General features: G+C 35.7%; 1 protein-coding gene across 2 annotated transcripts; it reads left to right on the top strand.

Annotated features, from left to right (window-relative positions):
* Positions 1-4,654: 4,654 nt before the first annotated feature.
* LOC129939373 (uncharacterized) lies at positions 4,655-17,321 on the top strand. 2 transcript variants are annotated; one of them, XM_056047362.1, is made up of 7 exons: positions 4,655-4,882; positions 5,298-5,439; positions 5,500-5,707; positions 5,766-6,093; positions 15,769-15,928; positions 15,989-16,143; positions 16,210-17,321. In XM_056047362.1, the coding sequence occupies exons 2-7, from the start codon at positions 5,308-5,310 to the stop codon at positions 16,856-16,858; spliced, it is 1,632 nt and encodes a 543-aa protein (XP_055903337.1). In that variant the 5' UTR covers positions 4,655-4,882; positions 5,298-5,307; the 3' UTR covers positions 16,859-17,321. The 2 variants fall into 2 exon arrangements, with proteins under 2 accessions (XP_055903337.1, XP_055903336.1); XM_056047361.1 differs by having other exon boundaries at positions 4,655-4,987.
* The last annotated feature ends 5,949 nt before the right edge of the window (positions 17,322-23,270 follow it).

Genomic DNA, 23,270 nt, shown 5'->3' with positions numbered 1-23,270 from the left:
AAGCTAGTCCAGAGTTTAGGCTATTTATAAATAAATTGAAACCTACGTTTAGGCCTAAGCCTGTAAGCCTGTGGTTTAAGTATAAACATAGGAATTGCTGTGTTTAAGTAGTTATTATCACAGACAAATGTCATATTTGATTTTTGTTTCTGAATTGAAAAGCTAAAAAAGTAAATTATATGAAATAAATTTTACGTAAATTTGCTGTCCAGAAAAATGACGATTGATATCGCAATTAATGAATATGTGGTGATCTGCAAAATATGCCACCAAGGAATGAAGAATATACAAAACACGGTTCAATCCATTTGAATTAAGCGACAAGGATTTCTACTAATCATATCGTTTAGGTAACGTTGAGTTAAATTTTAACAGCGAGTTAATTTGCGTGAATACTAATAACGAAAGTAAACAAGTCTTTTACTAATTAGCCTTCTATTACAATATCTACTACATTCTCGGTCAAAAAGACAGCACTGAATTGACATTAGTAAAATTTGCAAACATAAACAAAAAAAGAGAGAAAATAAGAACAAAACAATTTTTTAAGTAACAATTATTTATTAATGACTTTCTAAAAAAAAGCATAGCAATCAAATTCTGCGGTATCTTCAAAAAAATCCAGAGCGGAAATTTCATCAATTTCATAATCGATCTCAGAAATTTCCTTAGGAGATTGTCCACCGTCTGTCTCCCTCTGAGATCGATTAAATTGACTTAAATTTGTCCGCGCCTAGTGTTTACCGGCTCCATCGGTCTCTTAGTTATTTCGGCGTTAATTCAAAGCCACTTGCCTGAATGACTTGCCATCATTTAGCTTATAATCTATACCATGCGCAAGTGGTCTAGCTTCTTCGACCAGTAGATCATTCATTGCCATCGTCCAATTTGACTTGTAGCTCATTCTTTGCCATCTTTCAATTTGACGATCTGCTCCGCTTTAAATTTAGTTTTTCATCCATTTTTAAAATGGTGGATATTTATAAGAACATTACCACAATTATATATTAAAACAAGTATTATTCGACTTACTTTTTTATAAAATATTACCACGAACAATCAGCAGACACCAATCACAACAAATCTCAACTCTTGTGACCTGAAAAGTGTTTGTTGAATGTGCTGTCAAAATGACAGTGAAAACCATGCAGTTTAATTTAACTGTCCGTTTATAGTTGAGTTTCCCAACAATAAAATTTAACTGCGTGTTAGCCCTTAACCTAACTAATAAAATGTTTATTGGTATATTAAAATATTTAAAACCCAGTTAAATATTAAGGTAAGCTTTAATTTTGATTATTATTAAGGCACTATGAATAAAAGCTGTGATTATTTAACCAACAAGTCTTAAACTATAGATCAAGAAATCACGACTTTAGTAATTCTCTATGGGCCTTACCAATTATTATTGATTAAACAAGCGTTTAGATAAACGCCACGTTAAACTTTAGAGAAGAGTTTATTTGTGTGTTAACCAATAACCAAATTAACACGTCTTTTACTAAACTGTGCTCTATTACATTATCTACTACATTTGTTGCCAAACAAAGAGCTGCTGTTGAAATGACATTCCCCACGTTCGGGATGCTAACAGATACGTATCCGAATCCAAACAAATTTCATATTTCTTTTGTGTATTTGTTGCATCAGCTGATATCAGCTGTTTTCTAACAAGGGATTACAACAACACGAACAAATCTAGATACCTTTAGTTACGTACCCGAACAAGGCCATTTGTTTTATTAATGAAAGTGAAATTATTAAAAGTACACTTGATAAGTCCACTGCAAGGTATATAATTGATCTTGTCCGGCCAGATATTACCCCACTTTCCAACAGTTTAAGATTTAAGATTTATTTCCATTTCATGTTTACAATTATTGTCTTAGCAAAATAATGTTTAGTTATAATGATTAATAGCGTAAAGGTAACAATAAGCATTAAATATATCTTGTACATAAAGTATTAATTCATTATTTAAAGGTTAACAGTATTTAATTATGTATAATGTTTTATACAAATCATTACTAATTAAATTAAAATTATAAAAACTATAGAAGACAAAAGAGCGTTTGACCATGAATTATAAAATGAAAGGGTATCATGCACATTGTGGTACGGATACTAGTGTAAAGTGCGTTTTCATTATACTTTTAATTTAGATGAAAAACCGCGTCGAAGTTATTGCTGTAAGAGAGTGAGAGAACACTACAAAAAAAGAGATATATTTTTGCATCAGATGAAGATTTTAGGATTGGGCAAGGAATTTGTGAGAGAGAATATGAATTTATAATGAGATATGAATTTAAAATTATGGATGACAATAAATTTAAATAAAGCAAGTAAAACTATTTTTGTATGGTTTAGGTTGTCGTGGTATGTATTTATAAGAGGTCAAGCTACTACACGCATTAAGTCTTCCACATTTGATTTAGAAAAGAGCCAAATTCAAAGATTTTTTAAGAACCTGTGGCATTGGCTATTGCTGTTGCATATATCTGCTCGAAGTTTATTATATATAAATGGAGCTATGACAGTACAGAAGCGTCTAAGATGCTCTGTTCTAGTTCTTTGGATAGTCACAGTAGACGCAAATGATCTCAACGAACGATTTATTTCATTTCTTCTTACTGTATTGTGACCACCCCGCAGATAGAACAGTCTCAATACCTTATAAACATAAATGTAATAGCACTTACAGCAATCAGATATTTGACTGCAGTTACATATCAGAAGGACGTCGGTAAGTTAAAATGATAAGATTATTCTCTCAAATGTACGTAGGTGCATGATCATTGAAACGTTTAATTATTTACTTTAGGGGACTGCCACAACATTTCACAACAATCAGTGAGCAATTGTTTAAAAAGTTTGTGAGAGCCTTTTCATCCAAGGCGAGCCAGTTCATAATGTTTCCTTCTGATCCTGGGGAACTACGTCAAGTAAAAAGAAATTTTTTTAACATCGTGGGATTCCCACAATGTGTTAGTGCCATTGACGGTACACTAACTGCTACCAACTGTCAGAATGACAGCACAAACATAAAGGGCCTTACCAATAATCAAATTTAGTGACGACTTAAATATTTAAGTGGACTCTAAATAATGAACCATACCAATAATCAATTTAATAGTCAGCTTAACGCTAAACGTCACTCTAAAATTTAGAGTAGAGAAACGCGCGTTTAACTTCGTGATTAAGTGTAAACGTCATGTTTGTGCTGTCATTCCGACAGGTAGCAAAAGAAATTTTTCGTTTTTCTTTTATCTGTTTCAAATTTATTTTTGGCCGTGACCGTGGGTTCATAAAAATAAACAAAATTAAAAAAAGGTAATTAAAATAAACAAATAGATTAATTTCTTTATTTAAATATATATGTAAGTAACATTTCAATTTATTTCAGAGTAAATTGTTATGGCAACGAAGCGAAGTCGGTCCGTTAACTGGACACCAGCAATGAAGGAGTTGCTGGTTGAAGCAGTGAAGCCCTTTTCAATAACAGTGGAGAGTAAAATGAATGATGGGAAGACTCTCAAAGCCAAATTTGAAGCTTGGCAGAGCATTCAAGAAATGTTCAATGCCACTGGCTATTACTTTACAGCAAAGCAAATATAATAATAATCGGCTGAAAACGCAAGCAAGGAGCAAAATAAGTGCTTTCAGTCGGTCTCAGAAGGAAACTGGTGGGGGAACACCCCCCAAAGAACCTTCTGAGATCGACATTGAAATATCTGCAATGTCGTCGGTCGATTTCCAATTGGATAGTGCGGAATTTGATAGTGATGCAATTCAGGCATATGAAATGTAAATTAATTTTTCTATTCAAAATAAATTTATGTTGACATAAATCATCTTTTATTATTACATTTCATAAATAAAACAAATGTCATTTCGACAGCAGCTGTCTGTTTGGCAACAAATGTAGTAGATAATGTAATAGAGCACAGTTTAGTTAAAGACGTGTTTAATTTGGTTATTGGTTAACACACAAATAAACTCGTCTCTAATGTTTAACGTGGAGTTTATCTAAACGCTTGTTTAGTCAATAATTATTGGTAAGGCGCAAAGTTTACACTTAATCACGAACTTATACTTAGAGTGACGTTTAGCGTTAAGCTGACTATTAAATTTATTATTGGTATGGTTAACTATTTAGAGTCCACTTAAATATTTAAGTCGTCACTGAATTTGATTATTAGTAAGGCCCTATGAATACGCCCCAGGTTATATCTTGATTTTTTTTGGACTCCAGGATAAATGCGTTTAAATTGTCTATGAGTAACATAAACTGGAGTTTAGTTTAGCAAAGACAAAATCAGAACTTATCAACTAACTATGAATATGGTCCTATATATTTTATTTTTTTAATATTTCTGAGAGTACGAATATCTCTGAGATGTAAGAAAAGTGCAAAAGACCCTTCGAAAGAATTATCTGTTTGATGACATAATTCTAAAATCCGAACCCTAAGTACACACCGGTAGCGTACCGATTCTAATACTTATTTGTTCTCTTTCTTTCTTATAGCTTTTATGAATGAAAGAAAATACATCTGTTACATGTGCTGTAATAAACAAAAATAAAATCATCTAACCGCCACCACTAACCATTAACCACTAGTACCACCCACCTCTGATAAATTTTCCTTCAGTTTCAGTGGGGCTTAGCTAAGGTAAAACTTGTAAAAGTTTATCAGATGATAATTTCACAAGTAGTGCTGATGATAACATTCAGTCCAGCGGCAGCAACAGCAACCTTCGCAAGTAGCACACTCAAATAAATTAATACTGCCTATTTACCTTCATCAGCAGCTGTAATTTGTTGGAATAATAGTTTTGTGAAAGATTGATTAAATTAACAATATCAACAACAACAACAGCAAGAAAGTATCCAATATTTATGTAAATATTGACTTAACTAAAATCGCCTAGCCTCAGGTTATAAAATTAATTTATTGTCATTTAACATACAAAAGAGGATTTGCATTGTAAGTACCTTAACTATATTTACAAAGCTCATCAGTTCATTAGTACTTAAAATTACTTATGAACCTAGCCCACAAGTCAAAGTGCAAAATACATATTAACATTCACGAAAATAGCTTAGGAACAACACTTTGTCAGCTATATTTGTTTTCAATTCTAAGATAAAGAATTATTATATTTACTTGTATACTAATCTCTTTACTTGTATACTTATCTCTTTTTGTATAATATAATCTCACAAACTGCACTCTAACTCAGATTATAACTACATACAATTTGTTAACCACTTGATTTATTTGATTTATAAAATAGAACACTGAAAATGACGTCTTCTATTGAGAGCAACAACATCATCTATGGAGGAGAAATCACCTCAAAAATTACGAGCACTTACAGATCGTTGGGTCACTTTTTGTTGGAACAAATTAAGAAGGATGGAGATTTCGTGATGATGGTAAGTACATAAGTACCTGCTTAGCATTGTGTACTTTATTATTTTTCATTGTTTCTTTAGACAGATGCCTCAACCGGCAATCAGTACACACGGAAATACATCCACGATAGAATAATTCGTCTGGCATATATACTCCAGAAACTAGGAGTCAAAGACGGCGATGTGATTGGAATTTGCGGCGAGAACTCCATAGACTATGCTGTTGTTTTGTACGCTGCATTTGCTCTCGGTGCTACGGCAGCTCCTTTTAATGCCACCTACAGTGAACGTAAGTTGATGGTTTTAGATGGGTTTTGAAAAAAAGTACCTATAAGTTCTTGATTCAGGTGAACTCGAACATGCCACCAACCTTTCGAAGCCAAAAGTATTGTTCTGCTCTCGAAGTCCTTTCAATAAAATTCTGGGCGTTGCTAAGAAGAACAAATATATCCAACATGTTATTGTGTTTGGTGATGTTAGTCCAAGTTCCGAGGCAACTGCATTGGAAGAATTGATTAAGGGTAAAAAATTCGTATCATACCCGGACTTTGAAGCACCCGCTGTGAATAAGTGTGAAAATGTAGCGCTTATCGTATGTTCGTCTGGAACAACCGGTATGCCGAAGGGAGTTCAATTGACACAGATGAATATTCTTAACACACTTGACGCACAATTGTAAGTAATAGAATAACATACGTGTGTATATCGTCCGGTAGAATTTTCTAAAATTACATAAGAACATATATATATGTGGGCCCCGTCTAAACGATTCCTGTTTTTCATTGGAAGTATAGTCGAACAGCTTCCTCAAACTAAAAGAAACAGATCCTTATTGTTAGTAGATTAAATGTGTACAAGTAGAAGGAGGAGGTTAAAATAGGATAGAAAAATAAAATGAAGCATTTAAAATGCTGTGCGCTTTTAGGTCACTATGCAAGAGTAAGTTAACAAGCTTGGATGAAGTTGAAGGACTGGAAACAGCTTGGGAGCATTTACATGTCGATTGTGTGTGTTTGTCTCTTTATTTTGTAAATGGCTTTCATTTATCCCTAAAAAAACTGAACCGTTAAGAATAAATTTATAAATGTCTAAGCGCTAAGCACGCGATCTAGCTCTTTGCCCACACAACTGTTGTATTCATTGAGAACTTTTTATTGATAAAGGTCTCAATTTGTTACAACCGTGGGAAAAAATCGCGCATTTTTTTAATCATTCGACTTTACACATTTTGACGTTAATTTGCTGCACGCTTCATAATGTTGCCCGAAAAAATAGGAACACTTGATTTGAATTTTGAAAAACAATACATTTCGGTAAAAAATACTTACATACATATGTATATTCTTATTTACATATTTTGTATGTATGTTGTGAGAGTCTGAATATGCTGACATGATTTAGATCGTTAAAGAAGAATTCTCCTAGGTAATTCATGCGTTTTCGAGCCAGAGCAGGACATGTACAGATGAGATGAAGAATAGTTTCCGCCTCTTCCTCGTCCATACAGTTTCTGCAAAAGTCATTTGAGAATACGCCTAATCGCATGGCGTGCTTTCCTATTAGACAGTGTCCGGTTATGGCACATATTATCGAGCTTATATGTGATATGCTTAGAGATAGCAAGCACCTTGAACGTTTTAAATCTAGTGTTGGCCAGATGTTTTTCGTGACGTTGTTCCACCTGGTGTTTGCCTTCTTCTTAGCGTCTTGCATTAGCAACAATTTACAAGTAGCGATTGGTATGCCAGTAAGAGCTAAACGTGGTAGGATGGGCTGCACTATACCGTTCCTGGCGAGTTCATCTGCATTACAGTTACCTGGAATGTCTCTATGACCCGGAACCCAGCAAAGGTGAATTTTAAACTGTTGTGCCATCTCCATTAGAGATGATCGACAGTTATGAACTGTTATAGAGTTTGTAGAGACAAAATCCAGTGATTTGATAGCGGCCTGACTATCTGAGAAAATACGGATATCAGATGTTGATATCACGTTTTCCTTAACCCAGGACAATACTTCTTTTATGGCCAAAAGTTCCGCCTGAAAAACACGCTACAATGATTGGAATGAGAGACTTACTTTCAGTCGTTCAGAGTACACACCTCCACCAACCCCTTCTATTGTTTTTGAACCATCTGTATACAAATTAATTTAGCCATCTTCCAGGAATGTCCTATCCTCCCAGAAAGATCTGGGAGGTATAGAGATCTTAAAATTTCTGTCGAATTGCAGTTGGGGGATGGTGTAGTCTGTGAGCATTGGAATTGATTGAGTGGCCAATGTTGATGTTAGTCCACTGCGACGAAGCTTTAAGGCGAATAGCAGAGCTTGCAACTATTTGTTTGCTAAATATGTCAAGAGGTGTTAGTTAGAGTAAGGTGTCCAGTGCCGCAGATGGGGTGTACGAAGCGATCCGCTTATACATAGGCAAGCTGAACGTTGGACTTTATTTAATTTATCTCGGTTTATAGCTTTCTCTAAAGCAGTCCATCATACTGCCACACCGTACATTAAAATCGGTCCGATTACCGATGTGTATAGCCAATGCGTGATTCTGGGTTGTAAGCCCAATTTATTAGCTTTTTTGCAAGAAAAGAGCTACAGTAGCTTTTTTGACTCTTTCCTGTACGTTGCGTTTCCCATTTAGTTTTTTGTCTAAGACATGACCCAGGTATTTAAAACCAAATAAAATAAAACTTTTAATGTACTTCTATACACAGAAAAAATAATTAAATCAATACTGCCAATAGTTTTTGTGTTATGATTTTTTAAAATAAGGAAGTGACCATGCTCTACCCTATATAACACTGGATATTTCTTATTGGAATAATGTGGAACTTTATGTTTTTTCATTGTTAGTTAACCTTTACAATAAATAAATTAGTTTTGTTTTCGAACGCAAGGAAATTAAACCTTAAAATAAAATAAAGAATTTTCTCATAAGCATTCTCGAGATACTTTGAAGTTCTGGTGTTCGGAACAAACATTTTGTGGAAGTTAAAGTGTATCAAATGGCTAACATCTATATTTTGAAACATCATTTGGGTTCCAGTGTCAATCAAAATTGTATCTTTTATCAGGGCAACTACCCAAAGCACATATCTTGTATAGCAAGATCGTTGTTATTGTATAACTGCCTAACCAAAATGGGATCGAGTTAATTAGATTTTAGATTAAAATGTTTTTATTTATTAACAACATAAAAATATAACAATTAACATTTACAAAATCTTTATGGCGTGGCTTTGCCGTCTGCCGATTGGTATACTGTTTATGAAATTAACAAACAATTTGTAAATTTAAATAAGAAATATTTTTAAAGAAAAATAAAATGAATTACTAATGATTTACTTAAAATATTAGAAGCTAGCATTCAATATGTTATCTTTATGTTTAACTAAGAGCTATTTTACAAAAAAGCAATAGCTTTTCTGGCAATTCGTTCAAAATATTCCGAACTATGTAGTTCCGTTGAAAGCGTATCTTTACCGAATAAATGTCGCCTTGTTTTACGAAGAGTCGGACATCTACCTATAAAATGAAATATGTCTTGTCATTCTGCTGTGTTACATATATTGCACAATATTGGAAAGTCATCTGGATGTGGCCTATAACTAAGCGGAAGAAGTTCTACCCTCGCCCTTAGCATCATTGAGATGGATTCTACGCCTAGTTCGTCTCTGAAGTAGTTTGTATGTTGAAGGTTATATTTGAGTGTACTGTACACCGATCTGTAAAAGGATCCTCTTGCTTCAATTTTATACTAATTCCTGCAGTTATTGGGAGGCTCTTGGTCTAGGCTTAGATCGAAATTACACAAACGTGCATGATCCAGCCACTCAACATACCATACAACTTTTCTTCTCATTGTTATCATCATGATCTTCTTCGGAAGTCGACCTTCATCCATGTTTAAGACCTTTATAATGTAATCAGACTGCAATTTTTGTGTTTTTATGCATATCGGTGATAATCCAGTTTCCAGGTTCAACGCATAGTTTGTGTGTTCGATGGTAGTCTGAACATGCGTATTAAGTAGAAGCGTAAAAGTTTTTCAACTTCATCATATTGCTGACCTCCCCATACTTGCGCTGCGTAAAGTATTCTGCAACAGATTTAAAAACTTTAAATCTCGTGCTATGGTTTACATATTTGTTGGAAAAAAACATAGATAAGCCTTTGCAAGCTTATCTTTGAGGTGCTTTTCCATTTTTAAATTGCAGGTAAAGATCACTCCAAGGTACTTGTATTCACTGATAACTTCAAGTCTTTCGTTATTGTAGTGCCACTTCTCATTTGTTCATAGTCTTCCTCTCCCTCTATTGAAGATCATGATCTTCGATTTCTCTTGGTTGACAACTAGGCACAGTATTCGCATAATCGGTTGATCATCAGTTGTAGCGTTTTCGGTGAATGAGCTAGAATAACTATATCATCTGCAAACAGAAGTGCTTTGATAGTAATACTGCTGACTTCAATTCTACCAGGTAGGATGTCCATAACATCGTCGATAAATAGCGCAAACAGCAAAGGGCTTATAGTACAACCATGCCTCACTACCATTTTCGATTCAAACCATTCCGATACTACTGCACCATCCCAGACAGCAACACATGTATCTTCCAGCTGATTTTCTATGAAATCGAGTATATATGGGATGAACTATGGCGTCGAGTTGCTCAAAAGAACTTTTGAAACATTGATGCCCTTAAAATGGGTCTTCAAGAACAATGACAAAAATTAGTCTTCAATTATGCTAAAAACTTGACTTTTCAACACCTTGGCGCCTAGAAGAAGCCAATAAATCGAAGGGATACGCAAATAAGTATTAAATAAGTGACTGATTATGTGTGAGGTGTAAAATTATAAAACTTTTTAAATATTAATTTGCTGTTAAATGGCTTAAATTATAATTTTGGCTTATTTAAAATAAAAACGTGTTTAAATGGCAAATAGAATGGTTATAAAGTTTACACTATCCATACATTTTGTTAAAGAAAATACAATGCGAAAATGTAATTTTCATGTGTCCGATAAGTCGTGGCAGCCACTGTATTTCTTTTCCTCACTAAGTGCATTTGGTATTGATGAATCCCTTCTTCGTTGGGTTAGAAATTACCTTTCGGACCGTTTAATTCAAGTAGTATTGGACGGGTTCAAATCTGATATTCACAAAATAAACGCTGGTGTGCCCCAGGGCTCCGTTTTAGTCTCCGACGCTCTTCCTTATTTTTATAAATGATCTTTTGTCTGAAACTTCTAACCCACTAAATTTTTTCGCGGATGACCCTTAGCTTTCTCGTTCCGCTATCCATGTCCGGCACTTGCATCCAGGAAACTAATCAACTTTAAGTATTCGGTATGTACACTGCCCGACAACCGATTAGCGCCCCCTCTAATCTTTCAGTTTAAATGCAAGTAACTCGGAACAATTAATATGTATAATACTTACTTACTTACTTAAGGTGGCGCTACAGTCCGGGGCGGACCTGGGCCTCAACCAACAAGCGTCTCCAGCCAGCTCGGTCCCTAGCTAGCTGTCTCCAGTTTCGCACGCCAAGTTGGTTGAGGTCCTCTCCCACCTGCGTGCGCCACCTGAGTCGCGGTCTTCCTCTACTGCGCCGTCCCTCGGGATTGGATTCGAAGACCTTCCGGGCTGGAGCGTTGATGTCCATCCGCTCTACATGACCTAGCCATCTAAGCCGTTGGACTTTAATTCTGTGAACTAGGTCAGTGTCGCTGTACAGCCCGTACAGTTCGTCGTTATATCTTCTCCTCCATTCTCCATCTGCGTATGTATAATGCTCAATCTTTTTTTTTAAATTCTCCTTTTCTCTAAAAAAAAACTTGAGTTCTGGAAATGAACCGTTATTTTGCTTTGCTTTATTCCGTCAAATGTGACAAAAATTAATGTATTTTTTGTGCAACAGTCGATTAGCACCTCTACGCTTTTCTAAAAGTTTTTGCATGTAAGTAGTCGTGTTTTTATTTTTTAAGTTATTATTAGTTTATTTTGAATAATTTTCAATTAAATTTAGTAAAAATGGGGAAAGCAAAACAGTTAAATGAAGCCGAAATTGACAAAATAAAGGCTTATAGTGAGTGTGGTCAATAAATCCATCAAATTTCCAAAAAAAATGAACCGCAGCCGCAAAGTTATTTCCTCATTCTTGAGAAATGAGCATAGTTATGGAAAAAATATGAAGGGCCGGCCATCTTCTGTCATTACAACAGCTAACAAGCGAATTATTTTGAGGCACGCATCGAATTCACACGACTCTGCAGCCAAGATTAGAGAGAAAACCGGTGTAAAAGCATGCGTGCGGACTGTGCAAAGAGTTATTTCCAATGCTGAACATTTAAAGCGTCTTAAAATAAAAAAAAAAAAAAACACCACTTTACAAACTTCGAAAGACGCAACGTCTCGATTTCTGCAGAGCGCATATGTCCTGGACGAAGGACATTGGAGGGTCCCGATGGTTATGCTTACTACTTTTATGATCTTCGAAAGGAAGAGCATACTTTAGATCGACTGCACAGTTGTGCTGGTGGTGTCATGGTATGGGGAGCTATAACGTGGCACCATTGAATTACAATTCCTTACTGAATGCCACAGCTTACAATGGTGTACTAAGAACGGCGTTCCCTGCAATCAAGGATATTTTTGGGCCCTTAGAATGGAAGTTCCAACACGATAACGTCCCTATCCACACCTCTAAGGGCGTAAAGTATTGGATTGAGCTCCAAAAAGTACCCTTTCTGATATGGCCGCCATACTCGCCCGACCTTAACATAATGGAAAATATTTGAGGGTTGCTAGCACGCAAGGTTTACGAGTCTGGAAAACAATATCCAACTGAAGCGGAACTCATTGAAGGAATAAAAAGTGCCTGGCAGACTATTTCTCTGGACTATATAAAGAAATTATATGATTCTTAACCCAACAGGCTGTCCGACGTCATAGTTAATTGTGGTGGTACAACACATTATTAATTTTTTTAGGAATAAGTTGTAAATATAAAGAATTCAAATAAAAAAAAAATTTGCAAGTATTCTCTGCCCATTTTCTTATGTTATTTGGCATTTTCAAGTGGGGGTTCTAATCAAATGTCCGGAAAAGAAAGATGATTTTTCTTATTTAATTCTTTAAAATTCTGTTAAAATGTTATTTATTGAGATCGTACCGAAACTTCCATTTATTTTCGAGGATAATGTTACAAACTTTCATGGGCAAAAAGTTCGTTTCAAATGTTTTATTTGATTGGCTGATATTAAGCTTCAAAGATAAGAAGCGCTAATCGGTTTTCGGTCAGTGTATATCACAGATCACCTCTTATGGAATGATCACATATTCCATATTGCCAAAAATGCTGCTAGGTGCTTAGGATTTCTCCGACCGTGTAGAACATTTTTCACCCCTTCTAATCATTCTAATATTATAAATGCGAATGTAAGTTTGTTTGTTACGCTTTTACGCAAAAACTACTTAACCGATCATCATGAAACTTTGCACATACACTCTTGAAGGTATTAGAAGTAACATAGGATACTTCTTATTAAAAAAAATTTACGAAATAAGAAAATTATTTGTCAAAATATCGTCAAATTTAACTACTTCAACGCCATCTATTATCATAGTAATGAAGTTTCAACCCTGAATACTGTAATACCAACCCACTGTATTACCGATGGTGACGACAATATCTAATTCAATATCTAATTCAATTGAATATAGTTTCAACTATTTCTAATTTTTCTACATTTACCGTACAAGTTACGAATGTCTGCGCATGTTGTTGCATCATGTTAGAGGTCCAATTAGCTTTACAGAACTTTAAATTGTCAATGGTCAGGAATGTCAAAACTACCGAGAAGCATATGAAGCTCGGCGACTGTTAGAAAATCAATCATTGGGATGAAACTATGGAGAAAGCTGTACAATGCCGATCGCCAGATAAAATCAGGGAACTTTACGCTACGCTATTATCTTTTTGCGGTCTTTCTAACCCTCTTTGGAATAAGTACAAAGAATACATGGCTGAAGATATTTTACATCAACTGCAGCAAGTACACACAGACATTACTTTCAATGAACATGTCTACAATAAAACGCTAATTATGATCGAAAACAAGGTTTTTACGAGGTTGGAAAAAAATTAAATGATTTTGAAATGTCCAGCCCTCGACGAGACAATGTGGATGATTTTGATAATGAAATTGCACCAGAGCTAGATTATGATTTCATAGCACTGTAACATCAAGTAGCAGAATTATTCCCTCAATTACTTCCAGAGCAAAATCATGTTTTCCATCAAGTTTTACGTAAAATAGACTCCGGCAGTGGTGGACTCTTCTTTCTCGACGCACCAGGAGGAACTGGAAAAACGTCTTTGCTTAACTTATTATTAATGTCCGTCAGAAAAGACAAAAAAATAGCAGTTGCTGTAGCCTCGTCAGGTATTGCTATTAAAGGGCGGTCGTACTGCACATTCCGTTTTAAAATTTCCATTGAATTTGGCACAGGAAGATTCGTCCATCTGTAATTTTAGTAAAAATAGTTCACGAGGTAGGATGCTGCGAGAATGCAAGCTTTTAGTGTGGGATGAAAGTACAATGTCTGACAAGAAGACTATAGAAGCTTTAAACCGGACCCTCCAGGACTTGCGAGATAGTACAGATATAATGGGAGGCATGGTAGTTTTATTGGCTGGTGATTTCCGTCAAACCCTCCCAGTGATTCAAAGGGGCACAAGCAGATGACATTCAAGCGTGCATTAAATCATAAAGCTTATGGCCGACAGTTTAAAAACTCCGCCTGAAAACGAATAAGAGAGTGCATCTTCATAATGACGTGGATTCAGGACTTTACGCAGAAATGTTATTGAAAATTGGTGATGGTTGTTTAGACGTTGAAGCTGAAGGCTACATATCACTGTCAAGAGAATTTTGTAATTTAGTAGAAAGTGATGTGGATCTCATTGCTAATATTTTTCCGGAATTGCAACAAAATTTTTGTAGTGATCAGTGGTTGTGTGCAAGAGCAATATTAGAAACCAAAAAATGAAATTGTAAACAGGATCAACACTGACATTTTAAACGAGATTCAAGGAGAAATGAAGGAATATTTATCAATAGATACAATTATGGATACGGAACTAAGTACTTCATATCCTGTGGTGTTTTTAAATTCACTTGAACTATCGGGTGTATCGTCACATAAACTTCAATTGAAACTAAATGTACCAGTAATGCTTATGCAAAATCTAGATGCTCCTCGGCTATGTAATGGAACAAAGCTTCGGATAGTAAAATTGGGACAGAACATACTTGGTGCTACTATTTTAACAGGTGTCGGTAAGGGAAATAGTGTTATAATACCTCGGATACCAATTATTCAAACTGACCTTCCATTCCAATTTAAAAGGGTTCAGTTTCCCGTCAAGCTTAGCTTTGGTGTTACTATAAACAAGGCACAAGGACAAACATTACAGGTAGCAGGAGTGCATTTAGAAAACCCATGCTTCTCTCATGGCCAACTTTATGTAGCCTGTTCACGTGTATCTAATGCCCGGAATTTACACATATTTGCACCCGACGGGAAAACTTATAACATTGTCTATAAAAATATCTTAAATTAATACTTTGTATTTTATTTTTTAAATTGTAAGAATTCAGAATTATTTATTTTTGTTACGGTGAAATATATTTTCACACTTGTTGTTGCACACCTTTAGCACCTTTATTAAGGTGTTGAAACTTCATCGTCTGTAGTAATTTTTAAAAATTTTTGATCTCAGCCAAGCAATAAAATTTAGTTATTATATTGATTCATTTCTATTATTATACCCTTACCGTTTATCTCTCATACTTATTTAATTTCTCCACTGCGGGCGAAGCCGCGGGTAAAAAGCTAGTCTGGCTATAAATTACAAAGCACCTTGAGCTCAATTTCGGACGCAGTGTCCGAAGATATAGAGATTCTTTTTTTAACCGCCCATCGAGAATGTGGAATGCTTTACCCAGCTCTGTTTTTTCCTATCATTTTGAATTTCAAAACTTTAAGCCAATGTGCATTGGTATCTCCTCTTTAATCCTTTCCTATTTTCCTAAAGCTCGCACTGTGTTTAAACTTGAAACATGTTAAGGTTATTAATAACTCCTTCAGTTAATTTTGTATGGTCGATTAGTTTTATACATTTTAATATTTATAAATATGCCGTAACACTGTTTTTTTTTATATATAAAAAAGCAAGCAATCCTATAAAGAGGAATGTTTTTTTTCTACGAAATCTTGTTTAAAAACTTTTTTATCTAAATGTATAATTATAATAATCTCTTCACTTGATCTAGCGAACCAGAGGCAATATCATTTTCGGATATTGCGGTATTGAGTGTCATCCCATGGTTCCATGCCTTTGGCTGCATTACTTTAGTACTAACGTCTTGCATGAACACAAATATGGTTTTCCTGCCCAAATTTGAAGAAAGAGTTTTTCTAGGAGCCATACAGGTAAGTTGTTATATTTTGTTTTTTTTTTTTCATTTTTTATTATATACTTTTTATTTAAAGAAATATAAAGTTGTTTTGGCGTTTATGGTGCCTCCATTGATGGTGTTCTTGGCTAAACATCCGATAGTAGATAAATATGACTTGTCGTCGCTTTTAGTCTTAGTTTGTGGAGCTGCTCCATTGAGTAAAGAAACTGTAGATACTATCAAAGCAAGGTACAGAATTGATGCTCCTCCTGCCTTTTGAAGCAGCTATATACATTTTATGTTTGTTTCCCTTAGAATTGGCGTTCCTATCATCAGACAAGGTTATGGATTAAGCGAGAGTACACTGGCTGTCCTAGTACAAAGTGATACTCATTGCAAGCCAGGAAGCGTAGGTATTCTTAAACGTGGTATTTATGCTAAGGTTTTGGATACCGACTCTGGTGCAATTTTGGGACCTAATCAACGTGGCGAGTTGTGTTTCAAAGGAGAATGCATAATGAAAGGTTATGTTGGAGATAAGAAATCCACACAAACCATTATCAAAGATGGCTGGCTACACACTGGTGATATTGGATACTTTGATGATGATTTCGAATTCTTTATTGTTGATCGCATAAAGGAGCTCATAAAATACAAAGCATTCCAAGTGCCGCCAGCCGAAATTGAGGCACTTCTATTAACGAACCCAAAGATAAAGGATGCAGCTGTAATTGGCAAACCAGATGAAGAATGTGGTGAACTGCCAATGGCATTTGTTGTCAAACAACCAAACGCACAGTTAACAGAAGATGAGGTTGTTAAATTTGTTGCCGATAATGCGTCTCCGGCGAAGAAACTTCGAGGAGGTGTACGCTTTATCGATGAAATTCCAAAGAATCCCAGTGGGAAAATTTTACGTCGTGTCTTACGCGATATGCTTGTGAAGCCAAAGTCTAAGTTGTAAGATTTTTTATTGCAATTCAATATTATTAGAAATTTTGTAATAATTCAGTTATTTTATATTTAATTTTCTATATAAAAGGAGAAAAGTTTTTTTTTTTAAATTAAATAAGGGAGAATGCTTCTATTGATATTTTTTCGATCATCATCATTTTCACTTAAATATTTCAAGGCGAATTGAAATTGTCAAAATTAAAATAGAACAAAACGTAATTGGGGGTATAAGCCATAAAATAGACAAGCATATTTATTTATTTAAATGAAGAAAAAAAGTAAGAAATATACAAAATTATTAAAACATTAAAAGCCTTTTAAATACTTTTGTTATTTTTATATTGGAAAGAAACTGTGTAATTAAAAATACTTTCAATATTTGAAAATCGTTAGTGATAAGAAAACCAAACATTATGCACACACTCATTCTCCTATTTTAACTAATAAAAATACCATTTAAATAACAAACAAAACTCATTGTTTTTTATTATCATTCCAAAACAAATTGTAAGACAATATTTATCTTTAACAACAAGTCAAAAAATCAATATAAAATAAGAATAAGCAAATATGCTAATGACAACTTTGAATTTGAATTTGTTTATGATTTCAGATATTTAAACTTATATTTACCATATGCAAATAAATATTTATATATGGCAACATTGCCTTTCAGCCATCAGAGATGCCGCCTCTGAAGTGCTAGGTGTCACACGGCCACCACAGCGAAACCCCTGGTTTGACGACGAATGCCGGCAAGCGCACGCAGCGAAACAAGAGGCATACAAAACGGCGCTGCACAAAAGGACTAGAGCTGCTCGCGAGCTCTACGAGCAGAAGAGGAGAGAGGAACACCGGCTTCTTTGAGATAGAGATAGAGGGATGTCACAACAGGAATGAGGTTTGTAAATTTTACCAAAAGGTAAAAAAAAACCTCCCAAGGGTACCAGCCACGAACCGAAGCCTGTAAAGACGATCAGGGGAACATCGTAGTAGAACCGCAGTCGATGCTGAGAATATGGAAAGATCACTTCTCCAAATTATATAACGGCGATGACGAACCGAATTCCGCTGTAAGGGAGACAGAACCACTTGACAATCTAAACTTAAGTCAAACAAAGCTGCTGGAGCTGACGGTATCGCTGCCGAACTATTCAAAGCAGCAGGCGATGACTTGGTACGGAGCATGCACCAACTCATCTGCAAAATATGGTCGGAAGAAAGCATGCCCGATGAGTGGAATCTCAGCATAGTGTGCCCGATACATAAGAAAGAAAACCCTCTAAACTGCGCCAATTGCAGAGGCATCAGTCTCCTTCGTCAACAACCTGATTGGTCCTTATCAGTGTGGCTTCAGACCAGGAAAGTCCACTATCGACCAAATATTCACACTACGGCAGATCTTGGAAAAAACCCAGGAGCTTCAAATCGATACCCACCATATCTTTATCGATTTCTACCGAGCAATGCCTAGTTTTGGCATCCCTGTCAAACTTATCCGTTTGTGCAGAATGACGATGGAGAATGCACGCTGCTCTATCAAGGTCGGAAAAGATCTTACCGATTCATTTGATGTCAAAAAAGGTTTTAGACAAGGCGATGCACTGTCATGCGACTTCTTCAACATCGTTCTGGAAAGTATTGTGCAAAACTCAACCATCAACACTAGAGCCAGAATCTTCCAAAGGTCCATCCATTTACTCGGATACGCAGATGATATTGACATAATTGGAAGATCAAAGCGTGATGTCAGTGGAGCTTTTTTGAGCATTGCGACGAAAGCGAAGAAGATGGGTTTAGTGGTCAAGGCAAGACCAAGTATATGCTGTCATCAAAAAAGGACACGGAACGACGACGTCTAGGAAAAAACGTCACCATGGACAGCTATAACTTTGAGGTAGTTATAGTTAAGGACTTTGTCTACCTAGGCACCGCTATTAATGCAGACAACGACACCAGCGCTGAAATCAAACGAAGAATAACTCTTGCAAATCGCTGCTTCTTTGGACTTAGAAGGCAATTGAGAAGTAAAGTCCTCTCTCGAGCATGTAAAATCGCCATCTATAAGACACTCATCATCCCGGTTCTCATTTATGGCGCTGAGGCCTGGACCCTGTCAAAGAAAGATGAGAGCGTCTTAGGATGCTTCGAGAGAAAAATTCTTCGGCTGATATTTGGTCCCGTACGCATAGATGGAGAATGGAGGAGAAGATATAACGACGACGGGGACGGCGCAGTAGAGGAAGACCGCGACTCAGGTGGCGCACCCATGTGGGAGAGGACATCAACCAACTTGGCGTGCGAAACTGGAGACAGCTAGCTAGGGACCGAGGTGGCTGGAGACGCTTGTTGGTTGAGGCACAGGTCCGCCCCGGACTGTAGCGCCACCTTAAGTAAGTAAGTAAGTAAATAAATATTTGATGCATTCTAAACACCATACGCTTATTATTAAGTATGTGAGGTTAACGTTCTTTGGGAAAGTTCAAATTTCCTAAATTCATACACTGCTAATTACTGGGATGATGCCATTAAATTTGCAATGTTGGGGATACTTAATATTTTTTGATTCATGAAATAAAAGTGTTAGTTAGTTCGTTAAACTTTTTTTAACTTAAATATTGAGCTTATTCACGAACGTTTTCCTTAATTTATAATGAATATACACGCCTTCAGGAATGGTTGAGAGTTGTCAATCTCTAGGCCCTAGTTCTCAAACGGTCTGTTGCGCCACCCAATTTATTTCATTTTTGTATACCCGCCTTTTTGGATAGGATAGATTCATCTAGGTTCCCGAAATGAAATAGAAAATTGCAGCTAGGTTCTACATTCCATGAAATTTAAATCGATTCAAAATAATAAAAATTGGAGTTCTGAAATCTCTTATCAATTTTAATTTTTCGAGCTTAAAACGAAGTGAATTTACTTGATATGCTTGGTATAGTTTAGTTTAGTTTATTTTCATCAAACAGAGTTCAAATCTTACAGACTACTTTAAAAAGTTAATATAATAATTAATTTAATATACAGTTGTGTTCATAAAAATAGCAGTGCTCTCAAAATAAAAGAAAAAGGCTTTCAATATCAACGTTGTAATACATTTCAATAAACTTCTAAAAACAAACTAAAATATTTTATTCATAAAAACAAAAAATAATTATTATTGATTTTTACCGTTAGCTTTGTTACAGTAAAAACCGTTTTTTAAATATATGGCTTATCATAAAAATAGCAGTGCATGACAAGTACTGGATCTATTACGTAAGAAGTAAGAAAAATTGTAATAAGTTATATATAAGTGTACAAATAAAGATAGCTTACAATTAGTTCTTTGTTGCATAACCATTGTTTCTTATGATGCTTTGCACCTACGTGGCATCGAGTCCACTAAAACTTGGCACCTTTCGACTGGTATTCCGGTGTTCCACGAATTACGCACTGCTTCCCACAATTATTTGTAATTCTTGGGTTTTGCTTTATGAACTGCGTTCTTAACACCCCCCACAAATTTGCGATCGGGTTAAAGTCGGGGGATTGAGCGGGTCACTCCATAACGGATAACTTCTTCTGCGCAAACCATGGTTTTGTCTTTTTTGACGTATGCTTTGGGTCATTGTCTTGTTGGTATACCCAAACCAACGGCATTTCCTCCTCAGCATAGGGTAACATAACCTCCTCGAGAATGTTCACATACTCGTTTGCATCCCTTATACCCCATGAGGTAAATAGGCCCGACTCCGTAATATGAAAAGCAAGCTCATATCATAATTTTTTCTCCACCATGCTTCACTGTTTTTATAGTGTACGGTAGATAGTATGCTGCATTTTAGGGTCTTCTCACATATTCTCGACGACCCTTGGACCCAAAAAGGACAACTTTGGTTTCATCGCTTCACAGAATATTCCTTTATTTCTCTTTTGCCAAATCCTTATGCGCTTTAACAAACTCCATTGTCTTTGCCACATGCCTTTTCGTCAAGAATGGTACCTTGCGTGGACTTCGGGCAGGTAGCTTCGCTCTTAAATGTCGTCTTCGTATTGTGACAGCGCTAACAGACAGTTGAAGTCCATTTCTTATTTTCCTAGAGCCTTTTAAATGGTTCTGCTTTGCTAACTGAACAATTTTTCTGTCAGTTCTTTCAGTATTCATCCTTTTAGGACCTCGCGATTATGATAGGTGTTTTTTTTTCTATGGCATGTAAGGCTCTGACATTTGGCAACATTCAGGAACAACTTGTTGGATTCACACCATTCAGCCAATTTTTGGATATCCTCTTGTAGATACAGACAGTCTGTAGAAGATTTTGTGAGCCGGAAAATCTTGACTTCATCGGCTTACATAAGATACTTCGAGTATTTAAAATTTACCGGAATGTCATTTATAAAAAGGATAAATAACAAAGGGCCAATATGACTTCCTTGCAGAACACCTGAAGTTACATCAATACTTTGGATTTGAACTTTCCCCATTTTACAAATTGAACCCGATTTTTAAAATAGGAAGAAATCCATTTTATGAAATTAGAATGGAAACCAAGTTTTGAAAGCTTAAAAAGTAGTATATTATGATTAACTCTATCAAAAGCTTTTGCAAAATCTGTAAAGATAATATCATTCTGTAAACCATTTTCGAACCCGCAAAGTACAGATTTGCATAGCATTGAAAGGTTTGTAGCAGTAGATCTTCCAGAAACAAAACCATGCTGGTGTTCGGATATTAAATCCTTAACAAAAAAGTATAATTTTTTACAGACAAGCATTTTGAACATTTTGGGGATCACGGGTAATTTAAAGATAGGCCTATAATTGGTCACATTCTGCTTCGAGCCAGACTTAAATATTGGAGTTATATAAGAGATCTTCCAACAGTCCAAAAACTGGCCACTTTTTAAAGACTGATTGAAAATCAAGCTGAGCGGTAATGTCAAAGCAACAGCGTAGTTTTTTATTGCAACAGGGGCTATGTTATCTGGCCCATCACTTTTATTTAAATCAAGACAAGCAAGAACTTCAAAAATATCAGAAACAGTTAAGTCTATACTTCCAATATCAATAGCATAAGATAGCGAAAAATCGAGGGTTCACACGGAGCAGAAGGCAAATAAACAGATTTATAATAATCGGCAAATAAATCGCACATAACATTCATATTACTAGATACACAATTGAAGCACTTCATACAGTTTCGAATCCCTAAAGTTTCGAATCTTTTCTAATTTTTGACTCAGCAGAGAGAATAAAATTATTAAGCTATTGAGGCAGTCGTATTCAAGGTGACACTGAATGTATTTCTGCTTAAGGGGCAGATTATCTTTTGTTATTTTATAAGCTTTATATGCTTTATTTTTTCTATTTTTCAAATACAAATTGATTATAATTTAATAATTCAGAAGAAAGATGATTCTCGCTCAATCAAGTTTCAGTAAGAACAATTATATGAGATACAAAGTATACATACAGTTGACTCAATTTAGTTCGAATTAAACCCACATTTTGGTAGTAAATAGATAGATTTTTAAAATTTGAAACATTAGCAGGTCTTACAGCCGAAAGAGAAGAAACAGGAATATCAGGTACAGCATTAACTAAAATTTCGTCGGTAGTTAAGTTCGAAACGCCAGCAGCAGGAACGAAATCGAAAGCAGCAATTGTCTATTATTTACCTACCGAAACACACAGCGTCGTTGTTGAAGAAGCTGATGTATACTCGCCTTTAATTATTACCAATCTTACTAATTCTGTTGTAATATCTGAAGCATAGACGGAGCTGCTGTAGATGTCAAACTCACCAGCTGCGCCATCGCGGCAATTTCCTCATAGCGTTGTGTACTCGATAACTGTACGGTTGTGATAAGGATCAGTGCAGATTTTTAAAATTATTTTCAAGTTTAAATTATCATTTATTATGAGCGAAGCTAAAGATAAAATTAGTGATGACGAGCATTCGAGAAAAAAGGAGCGACTCGTCGGAATCGTCACCATCTTCTTCCGAAAGTGAAGGCGTCGCTTCACCTCCTCCAAATAAAAGAAAGAAAAACATGTCCAAACATGTTTCTTCTATGGATCAACGGGTAAATGATCTAACGGACCAGGTTTGTCAGCTTTCGCAGTATGTAAGTATGCTTTTACCACAGGACATTATGACACCCAACCAGCCGAGTACCTCCTCCTTTTTATATAATCCAGAAAGTTCACGGAGAACTTTAGACCTGGGTGAGTTGCATACGGAATGCGATTCTAATTTAGTTCAGCCAGCTAAACAAGAAAATCTGAAAGAGTTAGTGCAATTGCAGCACTTTGGTTTGCCTACATGGAGGAGCGTCAGGTATTCTAAAGCTATGAAATCATTAGCTGCGACCCCGGGTTTTGTGGAACTAAAAGTGAACGATGAGTTATGTACCCTAAATAAGGGAAAATATTACCTC

Source organism: Eupeodes corollae, chromosome 1 (genome assembly GCF_945859685.1).
Source record: "Eupeodes corollae chromosome 1, idEupCoro1.1, whole genome shotgun sequence".
Taxonomy (NCBI): Eukaryota; Metazoa; Arthropoda; class Insecta; order Diptera; family Syrphidae; genus Eupeodes; species Eupeodes corollae.
This window is presented reverse-complemented; position numbering and strand designations above follow the sequence as displayed.